Raw genomic sequence first — 20,741 nt, 5'->3', positions numbered from 1 at the left:
CTTGCTTTAGATAGTTGCTTTGCGGCTTCCCTGGTGGTCCAGCAGTTAAGAATCCGCCTTTCAGTGCAGGGAACACGAATTTGACCCCTGGACAGAGGACTAAGATCCCACGTGCCACGGAGAACTGAGCCCCGTGCACAAGAGCGCCCACACGCTGCAGCAAAGACCCCGTGCAGCCAGTTTTTTTTTAAAGTAAAAACACAAAGGACTACATAAATTGTTGCTCTGTTCAGAGAGATCTGGATTTGCTGCATCTACACAAGCAAAAGCTTTTCCATTTCCAGAATCAGCCTGTCCCGGTTCACCTCTATATGGGTCCAGATCAGATTAACTCAGTGTGGCTTTTGGTTGTCAATGCAGGTTTGCCTTTGGGCACAGGTCTTAAATCTAAGAATGGTTGCTAAAGGGCTCACAATAGCACGTGGGGAACGGGAACAGGGCTGTGTTAGCACTGCTCATTCATCTGGCCTTTCTGGATGTGTCTGCTTGTTTCTGGATGGTGACGGAGTGCCAGAGCCCCTGATCCCTGACCAGGGTGGGCGTTACAAGCAGGGCCAGGCCAGCAGCTGATCCGGCAGCCCGGGAGTCCCTGGGAAAGAAGCTGTTGGAACACAGAGTCCTTTTGTGTGTCGGTCCAGTGAGTTTCGAGTTGGTCATATCTGTGCCCATTAATTAATGTCTGCCAACTCGAGAGGAAGAGACCCGAGGAACAGCGGCAACAACAGACGGACCAGTACCAGGCAGGCTGCCACGCACTGGCCTAAGTCACCAGACAGTGAGCCCGCGGAGAGGGCATGAGTCCCGTCTGCAGAGTGTAGGCCAGTCCTTCCAGGCCCTCTTGTTCACATAGGAGCCATCCTCCGGCTTGTTAGGGCTCTAGGCAGGGTTCCCTGGGGGTTACGGACACACAGGGTACAGCTTAGAGGGGGACAGAGCATGTGATGGAGAGGGGTGGGCAGCCTGGGTACTCCCCCAAGTTGGGGTGGTCAAGGTCCCCACGATTTCTGTGCGTAGGGTTTTCCGGCGACTGGTCACTCGGGGGGCCAGTTGTTCTCACACACACGCAGTGGGGCTTGACACCTGGCTTAAACAGCTTCCTGGGAACGCCGATCCAGTCTCTGCTCACACCTCCACTAAGGAAAGAAGGAAAGAGGGCTTCTTAGAAGCACTAACTCCTGAGTGTCTCTGGAGAGGGGAGGGAAGCAGTGAGCCAGGCCTTGTGCAAAGTGGACACCATTCCACTTCCCATCTTGGCATTTTCCCAAGGTGATGGTCTGCGGTGTTCACCTGAACTGTCATGCTCTCCCCAACCCCCCACCCCAGCTTCCTCCAGCTTCCCCTCCGAGGGCAGAGTCCTCCTTTCTCTGCACTCCCCCGGCCCCAGCCATCTACCTTCCCATGAGGCAGCCCCACCTTCCTGCTTGGTTGACAACCCCAGTGAAAGGCTCCTCCACCCTCACTGGCCTGGGAGTATCTCAGAAGCCCTGTCCGGCTTAAGAATCACTATCCCAGGGCACATGGGTCTTGACAAAGTTCTCCTGGGTTAACTCTCAACTTATGGCCTCAGGGAACAACTCAGATCAGGTGACCTAGAAGCTGGATCTGGGGGGAGAGGCGGGAGGAACAGATGGGAAGCCCATTTACCTCTGTTGGGAACACCAGAACCGGCTCCCCCTGATGAAGCTCCACTCAGCGTTGCACGGTGGAAACCTCTGCTTCTCTATCAGCTCCTGTCTGTCTGCTTCCAAGCCTTTGGTCATCACGGCTTCTGCCTGGGCCAGTTCTGGGGTGGGGAGCCCATCCTCTCCGTAGAACCTTCCTATCACCCTTCCTATGGCGGCAGGAAAGCTGACGTCAGCGCAGCAGTGGGAGGGGGCAGGACAGAGGCCTCTCCTGCAGAAACCCCAGGAGAGCTTAAGTCCCCAGGAGAGCTCTGCCCCTGGGGCTCTATGGTGGCTGACTGGCTGCTGGTTTATCAGGAGCTGGCTGGAAGGACTCATGGCGCCTTCTGCCCCAACATCTCTCAACGCCTTACACCACTCCGGATAGAAGCCTCCCTGTTCTGGGTGTAGAGACCTCCAGGACAGAAAACATAAAATCTTACCCCCTTCCAGACATCAGTTCCCTGAGAGTGGAACCACCTGTCACTTGTTTTTCAGTGTTTCATAGCACTTGAGGTGAGCAGGTATTCAATCAATGCTTGATGAATGAACTGCTTATTGCATAACATTTTTGTAGCTAAGTTCTTCCCCACATTGAATTATTTTGTCTTATGTAACAAATAAGTCATCCATCGAGCATTCACTCAGTATCAGGAGCTTTGCTGGCACTTTACCAATGTTTTGTAATCCTCATACACCGCTATGAGAGAGAAATTAGTGCCCAAGGTCCTGGGAGACGGACTGGGAGATGAAGTAGCTGGGGAGTCTCTGAAGCTAGTAAGTAGGTCTGACCCCAAGCTCATGCTCTCCCCCATCCATCATTCTTTTCTGGCTCAATCCTTCAGCGGACACATTGCATGGACTGGTTTTAGTTTAAAATCCTGTCAGAATTTGTGAGGTCTAAGCAATGGCAGCAAGAGCAGCTGCAGGAGGCCAGAGCCAAGAAGGTGCCCGTTCTTAGATGCAGGGACTTTTCTCTCCAAGTCCCAAAGTGCAGGTGGCCTTCACTAGCAGCCCCTGTCATATGGCAAGAGAAGCAGCAGAAAGCACTTCTAGGAGGTTTACCCAGGGGCTTCCCTGGTGGTCTTGTGGCTAAGACTCTGAGCGCCCAATGCAAGCGGCATGGGTATGATCCCTGGTCAGGGAACTAATATCTCACATGCAGTGCAGTGCTACAAATTCAAGACAGCTAAATGAAATCTATGGAAATGACCTGCAGAATACCTACCAATGAATTTGTAATTCTTCTCATAGAATGAAAGCCAGTTTTGGAGTGTCAGCATCTCAGAAAATGACAGGTCGGATACATCATCTACAAGGCCTGCTTCAGAGTAGTCCCCAGTCACAAATGCTCTGGATGCATCTCGGCCTGCAGGAGAGATGTTTCCAGTAGATTAAGCTGTAAATCACCAACACTATACCAACTCAAGAATCTATTTTCTGAGAAATATCTCCTGAAAACCCTCATTCCCCAGCCCCAAGCAAAGCTAATCCCTCCTCCTCGGTGACAGATGGTCCTGGATCCTGGACACACATTCTGGCACGTACCACATTCTTTCATTGACTTTCAGCAACATTTAATGCGGTGGAGTCCCTTGGCTTCCGTGACACTACACTCCTGGTTTTCCTCCTGCCCCTCTAGCTCATTTTCTGCCAGTCTCAGGGATCAATTCTTGTTCACCTCTTCTGCTCCATCCACACCCTCCCCTTGATGATCTCATCCACTCTTGTGGTTTCAAGTAGCACCTCAATACCAAAGGTGCCAAATTTGTATCCTGAGCTCCAGACCTGTATATCCAGTTGTCTGCTCAACATTCCTTAGAGGACTTTCAGACATCACAAGTTCAAAATGTCCACACGGCATCCCCAGTCCCTGGAAACCTGCCTCCAATCTAATACTCCCTATCTCAGTTAATAGCTAGTTGCTCAATCCAGAAGAGCAGTCCTTCACACCTCCTTCATCCCTCACTTCCAGTTAGTTCCCAAGTCCTAATGTCTTCCTAAATAGCTCTTGTATCAGACTACCTGGCTCCATCTACCACTAAGCAAACCCAGGCTGCCGGCATCTCTCATCTAAGCTATTAGAGTAAAGCCCAGAAGGTCTCCCTGTGTTTATTTCTGTCCTCCACTAATCTATTTTCTGTACAACACTTGGACTGATATTTTAAGCAAATTGATCATTCCCTGACCCCTGGTCTGGAAAGATGCCACATGCCACAGAGCAACTAAGCCCACAACTACTGAGCCTGTGCTCTAGAGCCCAAGAGCTACAACTCCTGAAGCCTGTGTGCCCCACAGCCTGTGGCCTGCAACAAGAGAAGCCGCCTCAATGAGAAGCCTGTGCACCACGATGAAGAGTTGCCACAACTAGAGAAAGCCTGCGTGCGGCAATGAAGACCTAGCACAACCAAAAAATACAAGTTAGACATGAGTTCCCATAAGACTCAGCAATTCCCCTCCTAGGTGTATACGCATGAGAACTGAAAACACATGTCCACAACAAAACTTGTACATAATGTTCATGACAGCATTATTCATAATAAGCAAAAGGTGGAAAGAACCTACATATCCAAGAAATAATGAACAGATCAACAAAATCGACACAACAGAATATTACTGGGCCATAAAAAGGGATAGAGTACTGATACACACCAACACATCATGAATGAACCTTGAAAACGTTATGCCAAGTGAATGAAGCCGGACACAAAAGGTCACAAGCATGACTCATGAACATGAAATGCCAGAAGAGGCAAATCTTTTGAGACAGCACGTAGATACTGATTGTCAGGGGCCAAGTAGTCAGAGGGGATGGAGAATGACTCCTAACAAAAATGGGGTTTCTTTGGGAAGGTGATAAAATGCCCTGGAATAAGACAGTGGTGATATTTACACAGCTCCCCATGTTGTATGTGCTTAGTTGCTCAGTCCTGTCCAACTGTTAGTGACTCCATGGACTGTAGCCCACCAGGATTCTCTGTCCATGGGGTTCTCCAGGCAAGAACACAGGAGTGGGTTGCCATGCCCTCCTCCAGGGCATCTTCCCAACCCAGGTCTCCCACATTGCAGGTGGATTCTTTACTGTCTGAACCACCAGGGAGGTCCAAGAATACTGGAGTTGGTAGCCTATCCCTTCTCCAGGGATCTTGCTGACCCAGGACTCGAACTGGGGTCTCCTGCATTGCAGGCCGATTCTTTACCAGCTCAGCTACCAGGAAAGCCCAACTTCCCATGTTAAAAACCACTAAATTCTACTGTCTAAAAGGGTGGATTTTATACCGTCTGAATATCTTAATAAAAATATTGACTGAGCAAATGAATAAGGGAATGTATCTGCTTCCCTACTAGAGTATGTAGGGGGCGGTGGTTAATAAATGGATGGTGAATACATGGGACACAAACTCACTCTACAGGAGAGCACATTGCAAAAGAAAACTCACCCCCGAAAGGGAGAGGTTCTTGCTCACATGGGCATACAGTCATGACAGCTGCATCACGGCGGGCGGGGCGGGAGTACATCCAAAAGTGTCTTCACCTGGCAGGTGAATGAAACACTTGGTTCCAGTTGCATCTCTGCTTCTCACTCCCTGGGCAGCCCTTTCCCTCTCTTGGACTGTTTGAGGACCTGTCAGCACCATCAACTGCACGTAATTCCTTCTCTGTTAGTGCTTCTACTTTTCAAGTTCTCCCTAGAGACGGGGACGTGCCTTGTATTTAAGTGCCAGAGGCAGCTTCCCAACTCCCCAGAGATAATGACAAATGGACAATGCTTATTTAATATCAGCTTAGTCACCGGCCTTAGGCTTGCTCCTCATTTACTTTTTCTCTTTTAATCTGGGAGGTGGTCATTCCTCTGGGTTGGTAAAGCGACATCTATAAAAGGGGTGGTCCTAGTGAGGACTTAGTTGTGAGGGCTTTAGGCAAATTACATTCTCCAATCCTCCTTGGCTGCAAAAACAGGGTTAGAATAAGCCTCATTTGACAAATGTTCTTTGTGGCCTAATATATGCCCAACTTTGTTCTAAGTACTGAAGGACTATAAAGATGGCCAGACTCCTTCCCTGTGCTCTAGCCTGATGAACTTTATATTTATCTGGCTGCACCAGATCTTACTTGCAGCAGGTGGGATCATCAGCCTTCCCTGCGGGTAGCATTCAGACGTATAGTTTCCTGACCAAGGGTCCAACCTGGGTCCCACGAAAGTCCCCTGAAAAACTTCTTTAAGGAAGACAGATAAAGCTTTTGTACTAGGAGCAAACCAAATGTACTATTTTTAGGGAAACCTGGGATGGGGGAAAGGAAGTCACTTCTCACTGGGACACACTGAAGAAATGATTGGAATCATTTCCTCAGCTGGGGAACGCTGAGGGCAGCGACTCATCTCTGTGCCCTGAGAGCCAAGGAGTGTGGCACAAAGCAGGTCTTGGAGCTTCTGCAGGCCGGTAAATAACTGACAAGAGGCAAGTGATGTGTTTCTCCAACCTAGTCAGCAGGAGCGGTGGGGAAAGACAGGGAGAATAGAGGCCGGTGGCAGTTGCCCATAGTCAAACACACCAAGATGGATGATGCAGCTGACGAAATGAGCTGTCCCCACGCAGGTCTGACGAAATGTGGGGAGGAAAAAAGGAAATGAACACACGAATAAATGAATACGTGCATGAACGAAGCGCAGGCGGCTACCCGCCCGCCTCGTAGCAGGAAAAGGCCTGAACGGCCCTGCTAATACCTGCGAAACCGCTATAGTGGGCCCCGGGCTCGTAGTGCCTCCGGCCAGGGGACACATCGTAGACGCGGCCGAGCAAGGCCAAATAGAGGCCCGGGTCCCCTGGGCGACCGCGATAGCGGGCCAGCTCCTCGGGTATGAAAAGGCGAAAGTCGGCGCGGGGACTCCACCAGCCCATCAGCCGTACGGCCATCGCCGCCGCCGCCGCCACAGCCACGGCCAGGCCCAACCAGAGCCCACGCCCGCCGAGCCCCGGCATTTACGCAGCCGTACCCCTCTTGGCTCCTCCGAAGTTGCCACCTCTCGTCCACAGCTAAGATGGCGGAGAACCGGCCGCGACGTCACCGGCGCGACACGCGCTCTCCCGGGTCCGCATGTCACTAAGGGGCCAATGGGGCATTGGAAGGGAAAGTCTTTGGCGAAAACCTCACTCCTTGGCTCCAACCTTCCTCGTATTTTTCAAGCATAGCTAGCGACTGTTGAGAGATACTAAGGAAGTGATTGGTGAGAGGATATTCTGGCCTGCAGGTTGTCCGCCCCCAACAAAGATGGTAGCAAACGAGGCTGCGGGTTACGTAGACATAATGACAGCAGCGCCCTCTTGGAAATCAGGTTGTCCCCGGCTTGCTGTCTCACGACAGCTCGTGGTGTCCGCTTAACGGCGCCTTTGCGACAGAAGTCCTCGCTTGTCGGCGAGGAAGCCGGAAGCCGCAGCCGCCGCCGTCGTCCCTTCCCGGTCCCCGCCCGCCGGGTGCCGTCGGAGGTTGACAGGTCGTGGCGGGGAGGCGGCGGCGGCGGCAGCAGAGCCGGGCGCCTGAGACGGAGACCTCATGGGGAACGCTCCGAGTCACAGCAGTGAAGACGAGGCGGCAGCCTCCGGGGGCGAGGGCTGGGGCCCGCACCAGGATTGGGCCGCGGACTCGGGCACGACCCCCGGCCAGGGCCCAGCGGCCCCGGCGCTGCCGCCCGCCGCGGCGCTGCTGGAGCCGGCCCGGCTGCGAGAGGCGGCGGCTGCTCTGCGGCCCACGCCGCCCTGCGAGTCTCTGGTGTCCAGGCACCACGGCGCGCTGTTGCGCTGGCTGGAAGAGCGCCTGGGCCGCGGCGAAGAGTCCGTCACCCTGGAGCAGTTCGGGGAGCTGCTGGAGGCTCGTGGCGCCGGCTTCTCGGGCGAGCGGTTCGAGGAGGTCAGGACTGACTAGCGATTGTGGGGCGGGGGCAGGGCGGTCAGCACTGAGGGCATGAAGAGGTAGGCAGTGGCTTTCGAGAGGCTGGGCAGGAACCCGTAGGGTTGGCAGCTTCTGAGTATAGGAGCTTGAGTATGCCGGGACCCACAGTGGGAGCTTCCAGCCTGTTCACTCCGGGAGCCGACTGTCAATCTCTCTAACCTTACTAGAGCTGTGGAAAGCTTCAGCTGGGCCGTTCTGGCTCAGAAGTACTGGATAAGATGTCTTTGCATGTTGCTGTAGCACAGACCTTTGTGCTGTTGCCTGACGCTGCATCAGCTGCCCTCCAGGATGGCCTAAGGGGATTGTAGTACAGGGATCAAGGGAGTGGCCATGAGAACCATTCGGTTTTATTGGCCAGGTGCAGAGGCACCTTCTGAGTCCAGTGTGGGGTCCTAACGAATATGGGAGGAGAATAACATATATTGGAAAAATTCACATTCTGAAAGCCATTCCCATCTCGCATAAACTAGCTTTTCCAAAACCCACATAGGTTTTTAGATCTTTGAAGGATCATATGTTAGTCTCATTTAAACCTCCCTAGAACCTACAACTAATGGGCAAATACCAGGTTTCCTGTGATTACTTGTGATTATATAGTTTGGGGCATAATCACCAATATCATCTTTGTTAAGTGATTAACAGCTGATATGGCAACAAAGTATTTTCCTTGCAAAGGATCTTAGGGATTATCTGTACCAGACACTTCATTTTAGAATTAAGAAGCGAACTGATCCCGCATCACTCTGTGAGTCATTGATGAAACTGATACTGTCACTCAGATTTCTTGGTTTTTGTTTGTCTTATGTCACACTACAAGCTTCTTAAGGCCCTCTTTCATTAAGTCCACATTGTTATAACAAAAAGGTACTTAATTTGTGAAAATGGGTAAACCATGTAGTATATTCAGTGTCAATGAAGGATGAGTACATAAACAGACAAGGTATTTTAATGCCATTAGAGACTGGGTTACACTTTAAAACCAGAGGCTTTTCAAATATTTTAAAAATGTTTTCCTCTACATGCCCAGAGTTCAGACAATGTAGTTTGTGTGTGTCTTATATTTTCCTTTTAAGAATACCTATAAGGCATCCGGCTTTTGAAAATGTCAGTCATGTTACCTAGTGAAAGGTCTCCTTTTTTTTCAACCTCCAGGAATTTGCTGTTTTTTATTTGGCTGCATTGTTTGTGGGATCTTAGTTCCCTGACCGGGGATCAAACCCTGGGTCCTTCCCAGTGAAAGTACAGAGTCCTAACCACTGGACCACCAGGGAATTCCCAGTACTTTCCACTCTAGTCCTAGACGTATAGTGAGAAAGTGAAGCAGTCAGAAAGAGCTATGCAGATATCTTGAAGGATCCAAAGACAATGGAGGGAAAGTGTTTACACTTGTGAGAGTGTCTGACAGGAATAGAGAGCTTCAAAAGTCCTGTAATGTAAGGCCAAGACATCCCTGAAGTGTGGTCCAGAATTCACGCAAGGGCAATGACTTTATCTCTTCTTTCACTGAGCAAATGCTTGTTGGGCATATACTGAGTGCCAAGGTCTTGAATGACAGTGGACAAAGCAAGATACTTACCCTTAAAGAGTATCTACTGCTTAGGACTTCGCTGGTGGTCCAGTGGCTAAGACTTCACCTTCCAGTGCAGGGGAGTATGGTTCAATCCCTGATCAGGGAACTCAGATCCTACATGACCTGGGGCTGAAAGGCCAAAACATAAGACAGAAGCTGGCTCAGTGGTAGAGAATCTGCCCACCAATGCAGGACATTCTGGTTGGATCCCTGGGTTGGGAATATCCCCTGGAGAAGGGAATGGCCACCCTCTCCAGTATTCTTACTTGGGGTTGCAAAGAGTCAGACTGGACTTAGTAATTGAGCAGGCATGCAAGATAGAAGTAATATTCTAACAAATCCAATGAAGACTTTAAAAAATGGTCTACATTAAAAAAGAAAAAAAAGTAATACTGAAAGAGATGCACATTAACCCAGCAATTTATAGGTGTGGTGAGTTATTCAAGGGAAAGCATAATGAAACAATAGCAGGAGTATTTGACCTCATCCAGGGTGTCAAAGAAAACATACCTGAGAAAGTAACTTTCCAGCTCAGATGTGAAGACAAAGCAGATGAGGAGCAGAAGGTGTGAGCCCTGTTTCAGACAGAGGGTGTCATGCGCACAAGCCCCATGTCCACAGAACAGAGAATCAGGAAGACTGGTATGATGTCTTTGGGCTACAAACTGCTTCAAGGGACAGAAAATCGAGTGCATCAGTGCTTTAAACAATAAAGAAGCTTTAAATGTAAAAGTCCAGGTAGGCAGTCCAGGATTGATATATGCAAGTTTCACAGTTGCCAGGGACTGGTTCTGTCCATCTGGTGCTGTCATCTTCCCCAGTCGCCTTCCACTTAGTGACCCACATGACTCCTTTGCTGCTGCTTTCCACAATCAGCTGGAAAGGGAAGGAGAGGGCCACAAACCCCTTTGACCAAACCCAGTCACATGGCCACACTTAATTGCAAGGGAGGTTGGGAAAGATCCCTTATTCCATGGCCATATATTCAGCTAAAAACCAGTAGTTAAATTACTGAGGGAAAGGAGAACAGATATTGGGTTACAGTTTTGCCATCTTTGACTCACATGGCTAGTTCGCAGCAGAAGGAGAACAAGGCTAGGAAGCAGGCAGTGCCAAATTTTAGAGCAGGTTCTCGTTGGGGTATAGTATTTACTAGTGTAATGGTGAGAATTTCCATGTTGTTATGTGTTGCTTCTTTCAGCTCCTGCTGCCATCCATGTCTGTCTAGCTGTCTTGCCTTCACCTTCCTGTGACCTTGCTTGCTTGAGGTGTTGTCCTAAAGAAATTCTTGAAGTTATACCGGGGACCAAAGTCTGAAATGTTATCATTTTATAGTTACAACACACCTCTTCTCTTGATGGGTGTAGCCCATGGGAAGAGAGTCTTTGATTTGCTCACAAGGAGCTGGATTTAATTGACTCCTATGCAGAAGAGGAATTGGAGTTAAAATTAAATTCTTATTTGACTCAGAGATTAGATATGTGCTCTTACTATGATATGCTTCCAGTAGGTCATGTATATGCTCTAGAGCAGGAAAAAAGCGCTGAGCACAGGATGATAGCAGATGGCTTGAAGCTGGCGATTTAGGATGAACAGGTCTTATTTGATTAATTTGCCATATTAGCTTTGGTGCCTGCTTTGTGAAATTTGTAGGGTTGTAAAGTCTGAAGGAAGGACTTTTTTTTATTCATTTATTTCTTGTCTTAGCACAGTCCCTGCTCAGAGCCAGTGTCTGATTTGACAGTCCTCATTCTCCAGCTTCATATTTTATATTCAATCTGTTACCTTTTAATAGGAAGATAATCCTTTTCTTTCTTTTTTTTCCGGCTGCACTATATGGCTTGTGGGATTTTAGTTCCCCCACCAGGGATCGAACCTGGGTCCTCAGCAGTGAGAGCTCAGATTCTCACTGGACTGCCAGAAAATTCCCAAGAAGATATTTATTGACATTGAGGAAGCAGTTAAATATAGTTTTAGTGAAAACTTAAAAAGATTCTTAGTCACTGCTGGAGTTTAGAGAAAATTTGGAGAAAAATACCATCTTGGCATTATCATGTCATAGTATTGATTAATTTAGAATGGCTCTGAGCCCAAGAACTATGCAAATAGAGTCATGTGGATGTAATCCTGTGCCCTTTCAAGACAGAGTATGAGAGCCATGTGTGTGCACCACGAAGACGAAGCGGGCTTACCCTCAGCTGAGAGCCTGTAAGCGTCCCTCACCGCCAAAGGGGCCAGGTATATATTCCTCGGAATGAGGTGGAGGCTGCAGGCCGGCCTGTCTCCCTGTCTGACCTCACCTACTTCTGTCCCCCATGGGACGCTTGCCTTGTCTGGTGTGTGGACCTTTCTTCTGTGCATTCTCCAAGATTCCCCTGCTTGGCCCCGTCACCTGGTCAGGACAGTCGGGACCAAGCCTGTCCTGTGGCGTGATTCAGATGGCTTCTGTATCGTCGTATTTTCACTCCTTCCCTTGAGGCTCTTATTTCCTGTTCTGGACAGGTCTTTTGACACTGAGAGCACACTGTGTGGTCTTGCTCTGCGTGAGGCACCGAGGCCCCCGCTACCTGCCTGCGCTCCTCCAGCACACAGGAAGTCTTCAGTGAGCGCTGGCCATTGGTAGTGATGAGGCAGCGCAGAGAGGACCATCCTGGGTGAGCTGGAGGTGGTCCTGGCTCTGTATGCTTCGCTGTGGGGGACATGATGGTATTGGCTTCTTGTGGAGAGCTTCATGATCCCCGAGAACTGTGAAGGAAAGGTCACTGCTCTGTTTGGCCTTTCCCTGATTTCCAGACTACCACTTCATTGTGTACTGTCTTGCTTTAGGAACTTGAGTGGCTCCCCATTTTTCTGAGGGCCATTTCCCCCAATGCCTCTACCACTCCTGGGCTTCTGGCCTCCAGAGTGTCTGTTAGCTCAGATCACAGTGGTTGACAGTGTGGGGTCCCAAATCATACCAGAATTCCCATCCAAGCTCCATCATTTACCAGTCCTCACCATGTGACTTTGAACAAAATCCCTTACTTCTCTTTCCCTGTCTAGTTAAAGTGATGGTACCAGCCTTAGGACTGTGGAATTTCGTATTAGCTCTTGCACTTGTTATGCTATTACTTCTATTATTGTAACGATCACACTCGTCACATTGCTGCTGCTGGTTTGTGGATCTGTCTTCTCCTAGGCCGTGGGGATTTTGGAGAGCCAGGATTCCACCCTGACATCCCAGTGTGCAGAGAGCCAAGCGCAGGTCAGGCATAAGTGGCTCCCTGTCAGCTGGTGTTAAATAGGTGCTAAGTAAATTGGCTCCTGTGAGACGAACTAGATGCTCAGTGGTAGATTTCAAAACCTCTGCATTTTTTTAAGGACAATTTCCTGAGTGTTAGGAAATTACATATTTGTTCAGTGAAGCTGTTAGCAGCACTGTTCTGATGGTTTTTTTTCTCACCCAAACTGTCTATTTTTCGTTTGTTTGAAAATTCTTTTGATCATATCCATTAACTATTGACGGATCAACAGAGTCTGTTAAAAATAGAAAAATGTCACTTATTCATATAGCCTTGCTCATATAGAATTTTTACCAGCCCTAAATGGTAAGAGTTGTGTGGGAAGTTGGGAACAGGCGGCACTTGAGATGCAGGTGGCACTTGAAGTGCAGAAGTTTTGGTGGGAGTAGGGCTTGAGCACTGCCTGCGGTTTAGAGAGAGTGAGTCTCAGCTTTAAGGCTGATGTTGAGTAAGCCTGGGCTCAAGGTGCCGAGAGCAAGGGTTAGAAGATGGAGGAAAGGGATGGATAAGAGAGAGGTTTTGAGCACTTGGTCTTGGACAGCAAGGAACCCTAGGGGTTATCTGGTCAAAGGAAGGAAAATGGATTGTGGTGAAAAACATGAGCTCTGGAGCCTTGGAGTCAAATACTAGCTGTATGACTTTGGGCAAGTTTTCTGATCTCTCTGTAAAATATACAATTTTAAAATGAGGAGGTTAATAGTAATCTTGCTGTTATGTGGAATAAATGGTTTGTGCACTGCTTAAAATTGAGTGAGTGCTAAAATATTAATTCAGAGCTTCCCAAACCATCTGTCATTCCGCATTGAATGGGTTACCATTGTGCTAATCCCCTCAGACTTTGAATCATACAGTATTTCTGTTTCCTTACTGTGCCACACGGTGAGGGAGCTGGGATGTCCCTGTTAGTGGGGCTGTGCGTTCACGTCCTGGGCGTCAGGGCAGACAGAAGCTGTGCTTCTGCTCTCCCTCCCTCCACACCCGTTGGCTCTACACTTCATATTAGGGTGTGCTTCAGATGTTTTAATGTTTATAATTTCCCTTTTATCACTATGAAAGCAACATATGTAGATTGGCATACTACCACTATTAATATCTTGATATGTACTCTTCAGATTATTATTGTTATTCAGTTGCTCAGTTGTATCTGATTCTTTGCAACTCTGTGGAATGCAGCACACCAGGCTCCTCTGTCCTTCACCATCTGCCAGAGTTTGCTCAAATTCATGTCCATAGAATCGGTGATGCTGTCTGACAATATCATCCTCTGTCGTCACCTTCTCCTTTGGCCTTCAATATTTCCCAGCATCAAAGTCTTTTCCAATAAGTCGGCTCTTCGCATCAGGTGGCCAAAGTATTGAAGCTGCAGCTTCAGTATCAGTCCTTCCAGCAAATATTCAGAGTTGATTTCCTTTAGGATTGACTGGTTTGATCTCCTTGCAGTCCAAGGGACTCTCTGCTGATAAATCTAAGTATGTTTGGTACCATTGTGGAAAGTGCGTATTTGCTTTTTGTTTAAATTAACATAAGGTCATTTTCTAATACTCTTCTGTAACTAATTTTTTTCAGTTAGTGGTCTTCACTGTCCTGGGTGTTTCATTAACACCCAGTCCATATTCCAGTTTATCCAGTTGTCCCAGAAATCCATCTGCCTCCCAGCTTCCAAAATTTGGTTGCTGTTGCAATATCTCCTGTTTGCTTTGTCCTTATACTTAAAATAAAATTCCCTCTATAATATTATCTTGGAGTTTCCGGAGGGAGCAGAGGTAAATGCATTTGTTTAGTGTGACGTCTTTGAACACTCTTGATGGCTGCTTGTCCAGCTTTTGCTAACTGAAGCTTTGAGGGATGAGTTGGGCATTCCTTCCGGAGCCTCCTAATCCATCTTTACACCCCACCAACAACAGATGCATCCGTCTTTATGATGAGCTTTTCCCTCTAGCTTCCATCTGATGACCTTAATTATAACTGCTCCTTCCCGTAATAGCCCATCAGATGTTTGAAACGGAGTCTATTACTCCCAGTCATCTTTTCTCCTCACTGGAGATTCCAGGCTTTTCTCACAGGGCAATTTCTAGTCTCGTCTTCATCACAGTCTGTTTCTTCTGATCTCTTCTATCTTATTTACTTTGGGTGTGTGACTTCCAAAGTAAACTCAGCTTTCCTGATTGGGTCTAATCAGAGGAAAAACAGGATGAAGGACTTTCCTGGCAGTCTAATGGTTAAGACTCTCAATGCAGCAGGCACAGGTTCGATCCCTGACCTGGGAACCAAGATCCCACATGCTGCACAGCACAGCCAAAAAAAAAAAAAAATGAAGCTGAGGCTTATGGAGGCAAGGGAGTGTGTTTTTGAAGTCACATGGCCAGTTAGTGACAGAGCAGGATTCAAGCCAAATCCCATGCTGTACCTGGTTCCCTGACATGAACAGTGTGAAATTAGATTATAGTTGAAGGTTAGTGTGAACAGGGCTGTAAAGTAGATAAACCAAGTTAGCTCTCAGGTCCAAAGAGAGTTTAAAATAGAAAGCCCTACTAAACCTGAGATGCTACCCTAAGCCAATGCTTTGTTTTTTGCACTTTGTAACCAGTTGAACATTTTTGTGGCGATTGCTTTCTTCTGAAATTATTTTGGGACAGGGGGCTTACTCTCTTGAAACAGACAAGATGATGATGTTGGATGTTGTGCCTACACGTAGCAATACTTGTCCACACACGTTCTACAGAACATCATGAGTTACTGTCCCGAACTTATTTGTTCTTTGAATGATATATATGAACTCTTCCCACAACAATAACAAAAATCACTGGTCTTAAAAAGTGTCAGTTATTCACAATTTGGAACCCATACCTGATTTTCTTGCATCTCTTGTCTTGTAGGCCTTTGCCCAGTTTGATGCTGAGGGTGATGGTACGGTTGATGCTGAGAACATGTTGGAGGCCCTCAAGAATTCCAGTGGAGCTAACCTTCAGGGAGAGCTGAGCCACATCATCAGACAGCTGCAGGCGTGCTCTCTTATTCCAGGTGAGGCCCTCATCTGAGGGCTGACTGCTGAAGAATGAGCTTTGCTGTGATATGGGTTGTAATTAGACAAGCTTATGGGCACCGTGAAATAGTCATGATTTTCTGATAGCCTTCATTAAGCTCATGATCTGAATGTGTGTTGAGTGTAATCATTTCTTGTGTTCCCCACACAGCGGTGGCTGAGCAGTTCTCCCCTCTTTACGAACCTTTACGAACCTTTGTCATGAGGCCACCTTCCTTACTGGATCTCTCTGTTTCACTCTCTCAAGAAGCTTTCCCTGGCCCCAGTTGTAGGCTTTCTTAGCATTGTATATTTGTTTGTTTGTTTGTTTTTTTCCCAACATCTAACTGTTCTCGTTAATTATTACTCACTTGTTTGTAAATACCTGTCTTCGCTTTTATCCTATGAGCTCCATGAGGGCAGGGAACCTTCTCTTTTACTTCTGCTGAGTCCTTACATTTAGTAGTTTGGCACTTGGTAGGCATCCAGTTTTTTTAATTTTTAGAAAGCCATTGCTCTGAAATTTGTGAGAATAAAAATAGCTTAAAATGAAACTACCTCTACATTGTCTCTAAGAAAAAACTTTGTCTGTAGTTTCTGATGGTTTTATTTAGGGAGCTCAGAAACAGAATCAAAATAAAGTTACCTTTTCTTGTTTCTTTTCTAGTGAGAAAGTAATTGAGTTTGAAGGGAAAAAATTAAACTTGGCATATCACCCTTTTGGTTCAGTTCATTTTATTCAGGAGCTTTTCTGCTTTGTGCAGTTGGAGTCATAATATTTAGCACAGAGGATCTCGGGCAGCAAGGAGGCAAACAGACTCGTTGGATCCATAAATGTAACTCTGATTGACCTCTCTGGCTTCCTACTGAGGATGTAGTGAGCTAGGGAAGGAGGGTTTCTGTATATTAATGAAGAATGCCTACTTCTGCTCTTCTTCAGATTGTCTTGAATTATGTAATTTTTATAGAGCATTATAGATGGCCTGTACATGTTAATTTTTCTACTATTCTCATGGCAGTAAAAATTACACTTTAAATTATGCATAGCTAACTTTTAGTATTTTGTATTGCCCCCACCTCTGTATTAGCAGCATATGGCTAGCATCCGGGGCTTTATTTGAACACCTTAAAGAGGTGTTTTGGGAGGAGAGGACAGGAGTGGCGACCAGGGAATCCACCAGCACTCAGTGCGTTGTTGCTGTGAGTGATCCCGAGGAGCGGTGGGGATTAGGCTAGAAAAACTAGGGGTCCAGATCCCTAACTGGGGGTCTAGACCTTCTCTAGCAGGGTTGTGACTTAGGACTTTCTACTGAAATATTTTGTCTTTTAACTTAAAAGAGTTTTTCTTTTTTTAAATCATAATCCTAGGCTGAAACTTGGTGAGCTGAGCTCACCTCTCTGGTGGAATCCCGCTTTCCGGGTCCCTCTGTCTAACCTAAACTGACCCTTACTCCTTTCGTATCTCTTTGTATGAGTGCTGAATGGTTAAAAAAGAGACAGCCCACTTACCAGATTCATTTCTTATTTCACCATGTGATAAACGTTTTCCCATTACAAACATCAGTCTGTTCGGAGCAGATCAGTGCAGTACCAGCAGCGTCATCACATGAAGTCTGGGTATTACCCTGGGTGTCCGTTAAGAAGAACTGTAAGAGGAGATATGCAGGATGGCATAAACTTCTGGGGCTTGGGAAATCAAACCGGGGCCTCCTGGTTTTGTGTAGAGGCCGAACCAGATGGGCCACTTCCAGGGCACAGTTTCTCCTCAGTCTCATGGTCAGCTTCAGAAATTACAGCAGTTTCCCTCTGCTCCAATACAGCCTTTTTGTTTCACACTTGAAGGCAGTCTATCCTGCAGACTCCTGGAATCTTGCTCTAGGTGCCACTCACTTGGGTGTGCTCAGCTTGTGACAGTTCATCCAGTAATACAATGATAATATATGTACTTTTGTTTTAATTAGGAAGTGGAAGAGAAACAAACAAACAAAGAAAACCCTCCCCAGATCTATAAGCATGTCTGAGCTCCAGGAAAAGCTGCCGTGTTTATTCTGTCTTCATTTAACTGTCTGGGTCATGTGCACCTCAGTTGAAAGCATGTTATTGTAGCTGAACCTACAATAACAAGAGCAGGATTCCAGAAGTCTGCAGGAGAAACTGCTTTTAAGTGTGAAACAAAAAGATTTTATTAGAGCAGAAGGAAACTGCTTTAATTTTTGAAGCTAAACATGAGACTGAGGAGAAATTGTGCCCTAGAACTGGCCCGTCTCATTCTGCCTCTTCCCTTGTGGCTTAGCTGGTAAAGAATCTGCCTGCAGTGAGGGAGACCTGGGTTCGATCCCTGGGTTGGGAAGATCCCCTAGAGAAGGGAAAGGCTACCCACTCCAGTATCCTGGCCTGGAGAATCCCATGGACTGTATAGTCCATGGGGTCGCAAAGAGTGGGACACAGCTGAGTGACTTTCACTTCACTTCAGACATGGCCTGTTTTGTGTTTTTGAAAGGTTACTGAGGTTAACATCAGACAGAATGCAGCCAGGGGAGCCGCTTAGGATATCCGGGTAGGTGTATGAATGGAGGTGTTGAGGCCAGAGTCTGGACAGTGACCAGAGGGAGGGACAGATGGAGGAGACTTCCGAGGAGCTGCCCTGCATAGGAAAGACTGGAATGGTGGAGGAAGCGCTTGAAAGCAGCGCAGGGACTGTTTGCAGCCCCTCCTGTTGGTGTTGTCTTGGCGTGCCACCCGAGCCTCGTTTCCTCGCTTGTAAGAGGAGGACACCAGAGCCTTTGGTGCCTTCTCCTCCCCACCCTCCCCCCCACCACTTATTATGGGGACTGACTGCAATGATGTCTGTGGAAGGACCTTGAAAACTATAAAATGCACTCAAGAATTGTGGTCAGGTTAATAGTTGTATTTTCATTCTTGTTATTTTCTGTAGCTTAGTATAAAAGCAGTTACGCCATTACACTTTAACGTGATAAACATTATTCCTAGCCTATATTCAATATGCAAAACTTCTTCAAAAATTTCTAGTTAGTATTTAAATTTATAAATTTAACATAAAAATTGGAAGCTTGGATTGAAAGAAATTATCATTATTCTAAGTCTTCTAAAATTTCTGTGAAACTACAGTGAAATTAATTTTGAAATTGAGATTACTGCTGGTTCATTTCTTAAAAACGTCTTTACATTTTTAAATGATTAAAGCTAAAACTACCAGAGAGGATTCTTAATGGCTGCTTTTGATTCAGATAATTCCGCTAGGCCACCAAGCAGGGGATGTGGAACCTATTGTGGTAGGTTCCCAAAAACATCAAAAATGAACTTTTTCTGCTTAGGTTTCATAGACATATTTTCAGAGTCCAAGGAGGGCCTGGATGTCCATGCGGCAATGATCCTGCGCTTCCTGCATCGCAACCGGCTCTCCAGCACCGTCATCCCCTACCCCATGTTGGACCACTGCAATAACATGAGCACCATGAGGGCCTCTGTTCTGAAGGAGTCTCTGGATCAGCTGGTACAAAAAGAAAAGGGTATGTGCGCGGGGGTGGGGCTGTTCTAGAGGATGCCTGGGGATCATTTCTTCCAAGTGAGTGTTTATTGACAGAATGAACCGGCACTCCTCCCTGCTTTTATTTCTGAAAACATAGTGACCAGTTTGTAGCAGAAGAATGTGAACCATTCTCCCTTTCCTTCCCCTCTCCCTTGCTTTCTCATCACCCAGTCTCTGCTGAAATGTGGCAGGCCTCTCCTCATTACTCTTCTGCTCAAATGTGGCAGGCCTCTCCTCATTTCTCTTCTGCTCAAATGTGGCAGGCCTCTCCTTGTTACTCTCCTGCTCAAATGTGGCAGGCCTCTCCTCGTTACTCTTGGCTGGTGCCCCTGCTGCCACCACTCCCCCCCTTTGGTCACAATCCCCTTTGCAGGTTTAAAAGTCTGAATGGCACTTATTACCTGAAGGTGTAGCATTACTATTTACTTGCATTTTTGTCGGTCTTATTGGCTTCGTTATCCTTGGGACCCAGAACTGTGCTTGCCACACAGTAGGTACTCGGTGAATAGTTGTTGAATAAACGAGAGAAGCCACTACAGACTCATTGGTGACCACAGCAAAAGTTGATAATGCGAATTGGCAGGTCCGTGGAGCCTCACAGTCCAGAAATAGACCCAGTTGCATGTGGGAACATGGTACCAGATGTAGTTAGTTAGCATTACAAGTCAGGGTAGGAAGTGAATTAGCCTACAAATTGGGTTAGGGAACTAGTTACACATTTGGAGAAAAAAATAAAGCTAGATTCTTAACCCACTTAATCAAATAAATTTCAGATGGATTAAAAAGCTCAACCAAAAAGAAAGCTGTAGGAAAAGGTGCTGGAAGGAAGGAGTTCCACTTTATAAAAGCCCTGACATGGGAAAACCTCTCTAAGTAGGACATGAAACTACAGAAGAAAAGATTAGTAAGTTAGACTGTATGTAAATTTAAAGTTCTGTACAGTGAAAACGTATCATGCTGCTGCTAAGTCGCTTCAGTCATGTCCGACTCTGTGCGACCCCAGAGACGGCAGCCCACCAGGCTCTGCTGTCCCTGGGATTCTCCAGGCAAGAACACTGGAGTGGGTTGCCATTTCCTTCTCTAATGCGTGAAAGTGAAGTCACTGAGTCGTGTCCAACTCTCAGTGACCCCATGGACTGCAGCCTACCAGGCTCCTCTGTCCATGGGATTTTCCAGGCAAGAGTACTGGAGTGGGGTGCCATTGAGTCAAAAGACAAATAACATTTTACAGAACAAAGGTATATTTTGTAACATTGTGACAGTATTTTTTTTTAAACTAACTCTGACCTTGGGCAGTTACTTAATTGCCTTAGTTTCCTCATCTCTAAAATGAATTAATACATAGAAAATATGTAGAAAAATGCCTGGTTCACAGTAAACAGTCAGTAAATATTACTTCTTATGTGTGTGTATATATACATTACATAATATATACAAAATGTATAAATTGATAAGACTTGTGACCCAGTAACAAGTAGATGAGGATAGACAAAGCCATACTCAGAAACACAAGCGGCTTACAAACAAGTGGCTTAAAAAGTCTCACTCATAATTAAAGAAATGTAAGTTAAAACCCCAGTCCATTCTAAAAGAGATCAGTCCTGGGTGTTCTTTGGAAGGACTGATGGTAAAGCTGAGACGTCAATACTTTGGCCACCTCATGTGAAGAGTTGACTCATTGGAAAAGACTCTGATGCTGGGAGGGATT

General features: G+C 46.8%; 2 protein-coding genes and 1 non-coding gene across 6 annotated transcripts in view; 1 reads left to right on the top strand and 2 right to left on the bottom strand.

The window, feature by feature from the left end:
* Positions 1 to 217: 217 nt before the first annotated feature.
* LOC101102403 (neuferricin) lies at positions 218 to 6,715 on the bottom strand. 3 transcript variants are annotated; one of them, XM_060395326.1, is made up of 5 exons: positions 6,658 to 6,715; positions 5,102 to 5,196; positions 2,890 to 3,030; positions 1,645 to 1,831; positions 218 to 1,133 (listed from the first exon to the last, which is right to left on the bottom strand). In XM_060395326.1, exons 2-5 carry the CDS (start codon positions 5,178 to 5,180, stop codon positions 920 to 922), a joined length of 621 nt encoding a protein of 206 aa, XP_060251309.1. In that variant the 5' UTR covers positions 5,181 to 5,196; positions 6,658 to 6,715; the 3' UTR covers positions 218 to 919. The 3 variants fall into 3 exon arrangements, with proteins under 3 accessions (XP_060251309.1, XP_027830915.1, XP_004012624.1); XM_027975114.3 differs by lacking the exon at positions 5,102 to 5,196 and having other exon boundaries at positions 6,388 to 6,715; XM_004012575.6 differs by lacking the exon at positions 5,102 to 5,196.
* A 394-nt stretch (positions 6,716 to 7,109) lies between these two features.
* The window catches only part of ZZEF1 (zinc finger ZZ-type and EF-hand domain containing 1), a 93,467-nt gene continuing 79,835 nt past the window's right edge, over positions 7,110 to 20,741 (top strand). For both annotated transcript variants that reach the window (XM_027975117.3, XM_042255540.2), the window contains exons 1-3: positions 7,110 to 7,568; positions 15,338 to 15,482; positions 18,819 to 19,013. In XM_027975117.3, the coding sequence (XP_027830918.1) occupies positions 7,215 to 7,568; positions 15,338 to 15,482; positions 18,819 to 19,013 (694 nt within the window). In that variant the 5' untranslated portion in view covers positions 7,110 to 7,214. The remainder of the gene's footprint in view (positions 7,569 to 15,337; positions 15,483 to 18,818; positions 19,014 to 20,741) is intronic.
* TRNAE-UUC (transfer RNA glutamic acid (anticodon UUC)) lies at positions 8,808 to 8,881 on the bottom strand. The gene has a single exon. It is a non-coding gene; the product is annotated as a tRNA-Glu (tRNA).

This window comes from Ovis aries, chromosome 11 (assembly GCF_016772045.2).
Source record: "Ovis aries strain OAR_USU_Benz2616 breed Rambouillet chromosome 11, ARS-UI_Ramb_v3.0, whole genome shotgun sequence".
Lineage (NCBI taxonomy): Eukaryota > Metazoa > Chordata > Mammalia > Artiodactyla > Bovidae > Ovis > Ovis aries.
This window is presented reverse-complemented; position numbering and strand designations above follow the sequence as displayed.

What these genes read in the sequence shown, in the direction of transcription:
- LOC101102403 (XM_027975114.3), bottom strand. Translation starts at nt 6,643, where the DNA reads ATGCCGGGGCTCGGCGGGCGTGGGCTCTGGTTGGGCCTGGCCGTGGCT. An exon ending in CCACTATAGCGGTTTCGCAG is followed by an intron (nt 3,031 to 6,387) that starts GTATTAGCAGGG and finishes TCTCTCCTGCAG; the next exon opens with GCCGAGATGCATCCAGAGCA. An exon ending in GAAGAATTACAAATTCATTG is followed by an intron (nt 1,832 to 2,889) that starts GTAGGTATTCTG and finishes CTGCCGCCATAG; the next exon opens with GAAGGGTGATAGGAAGGTTC.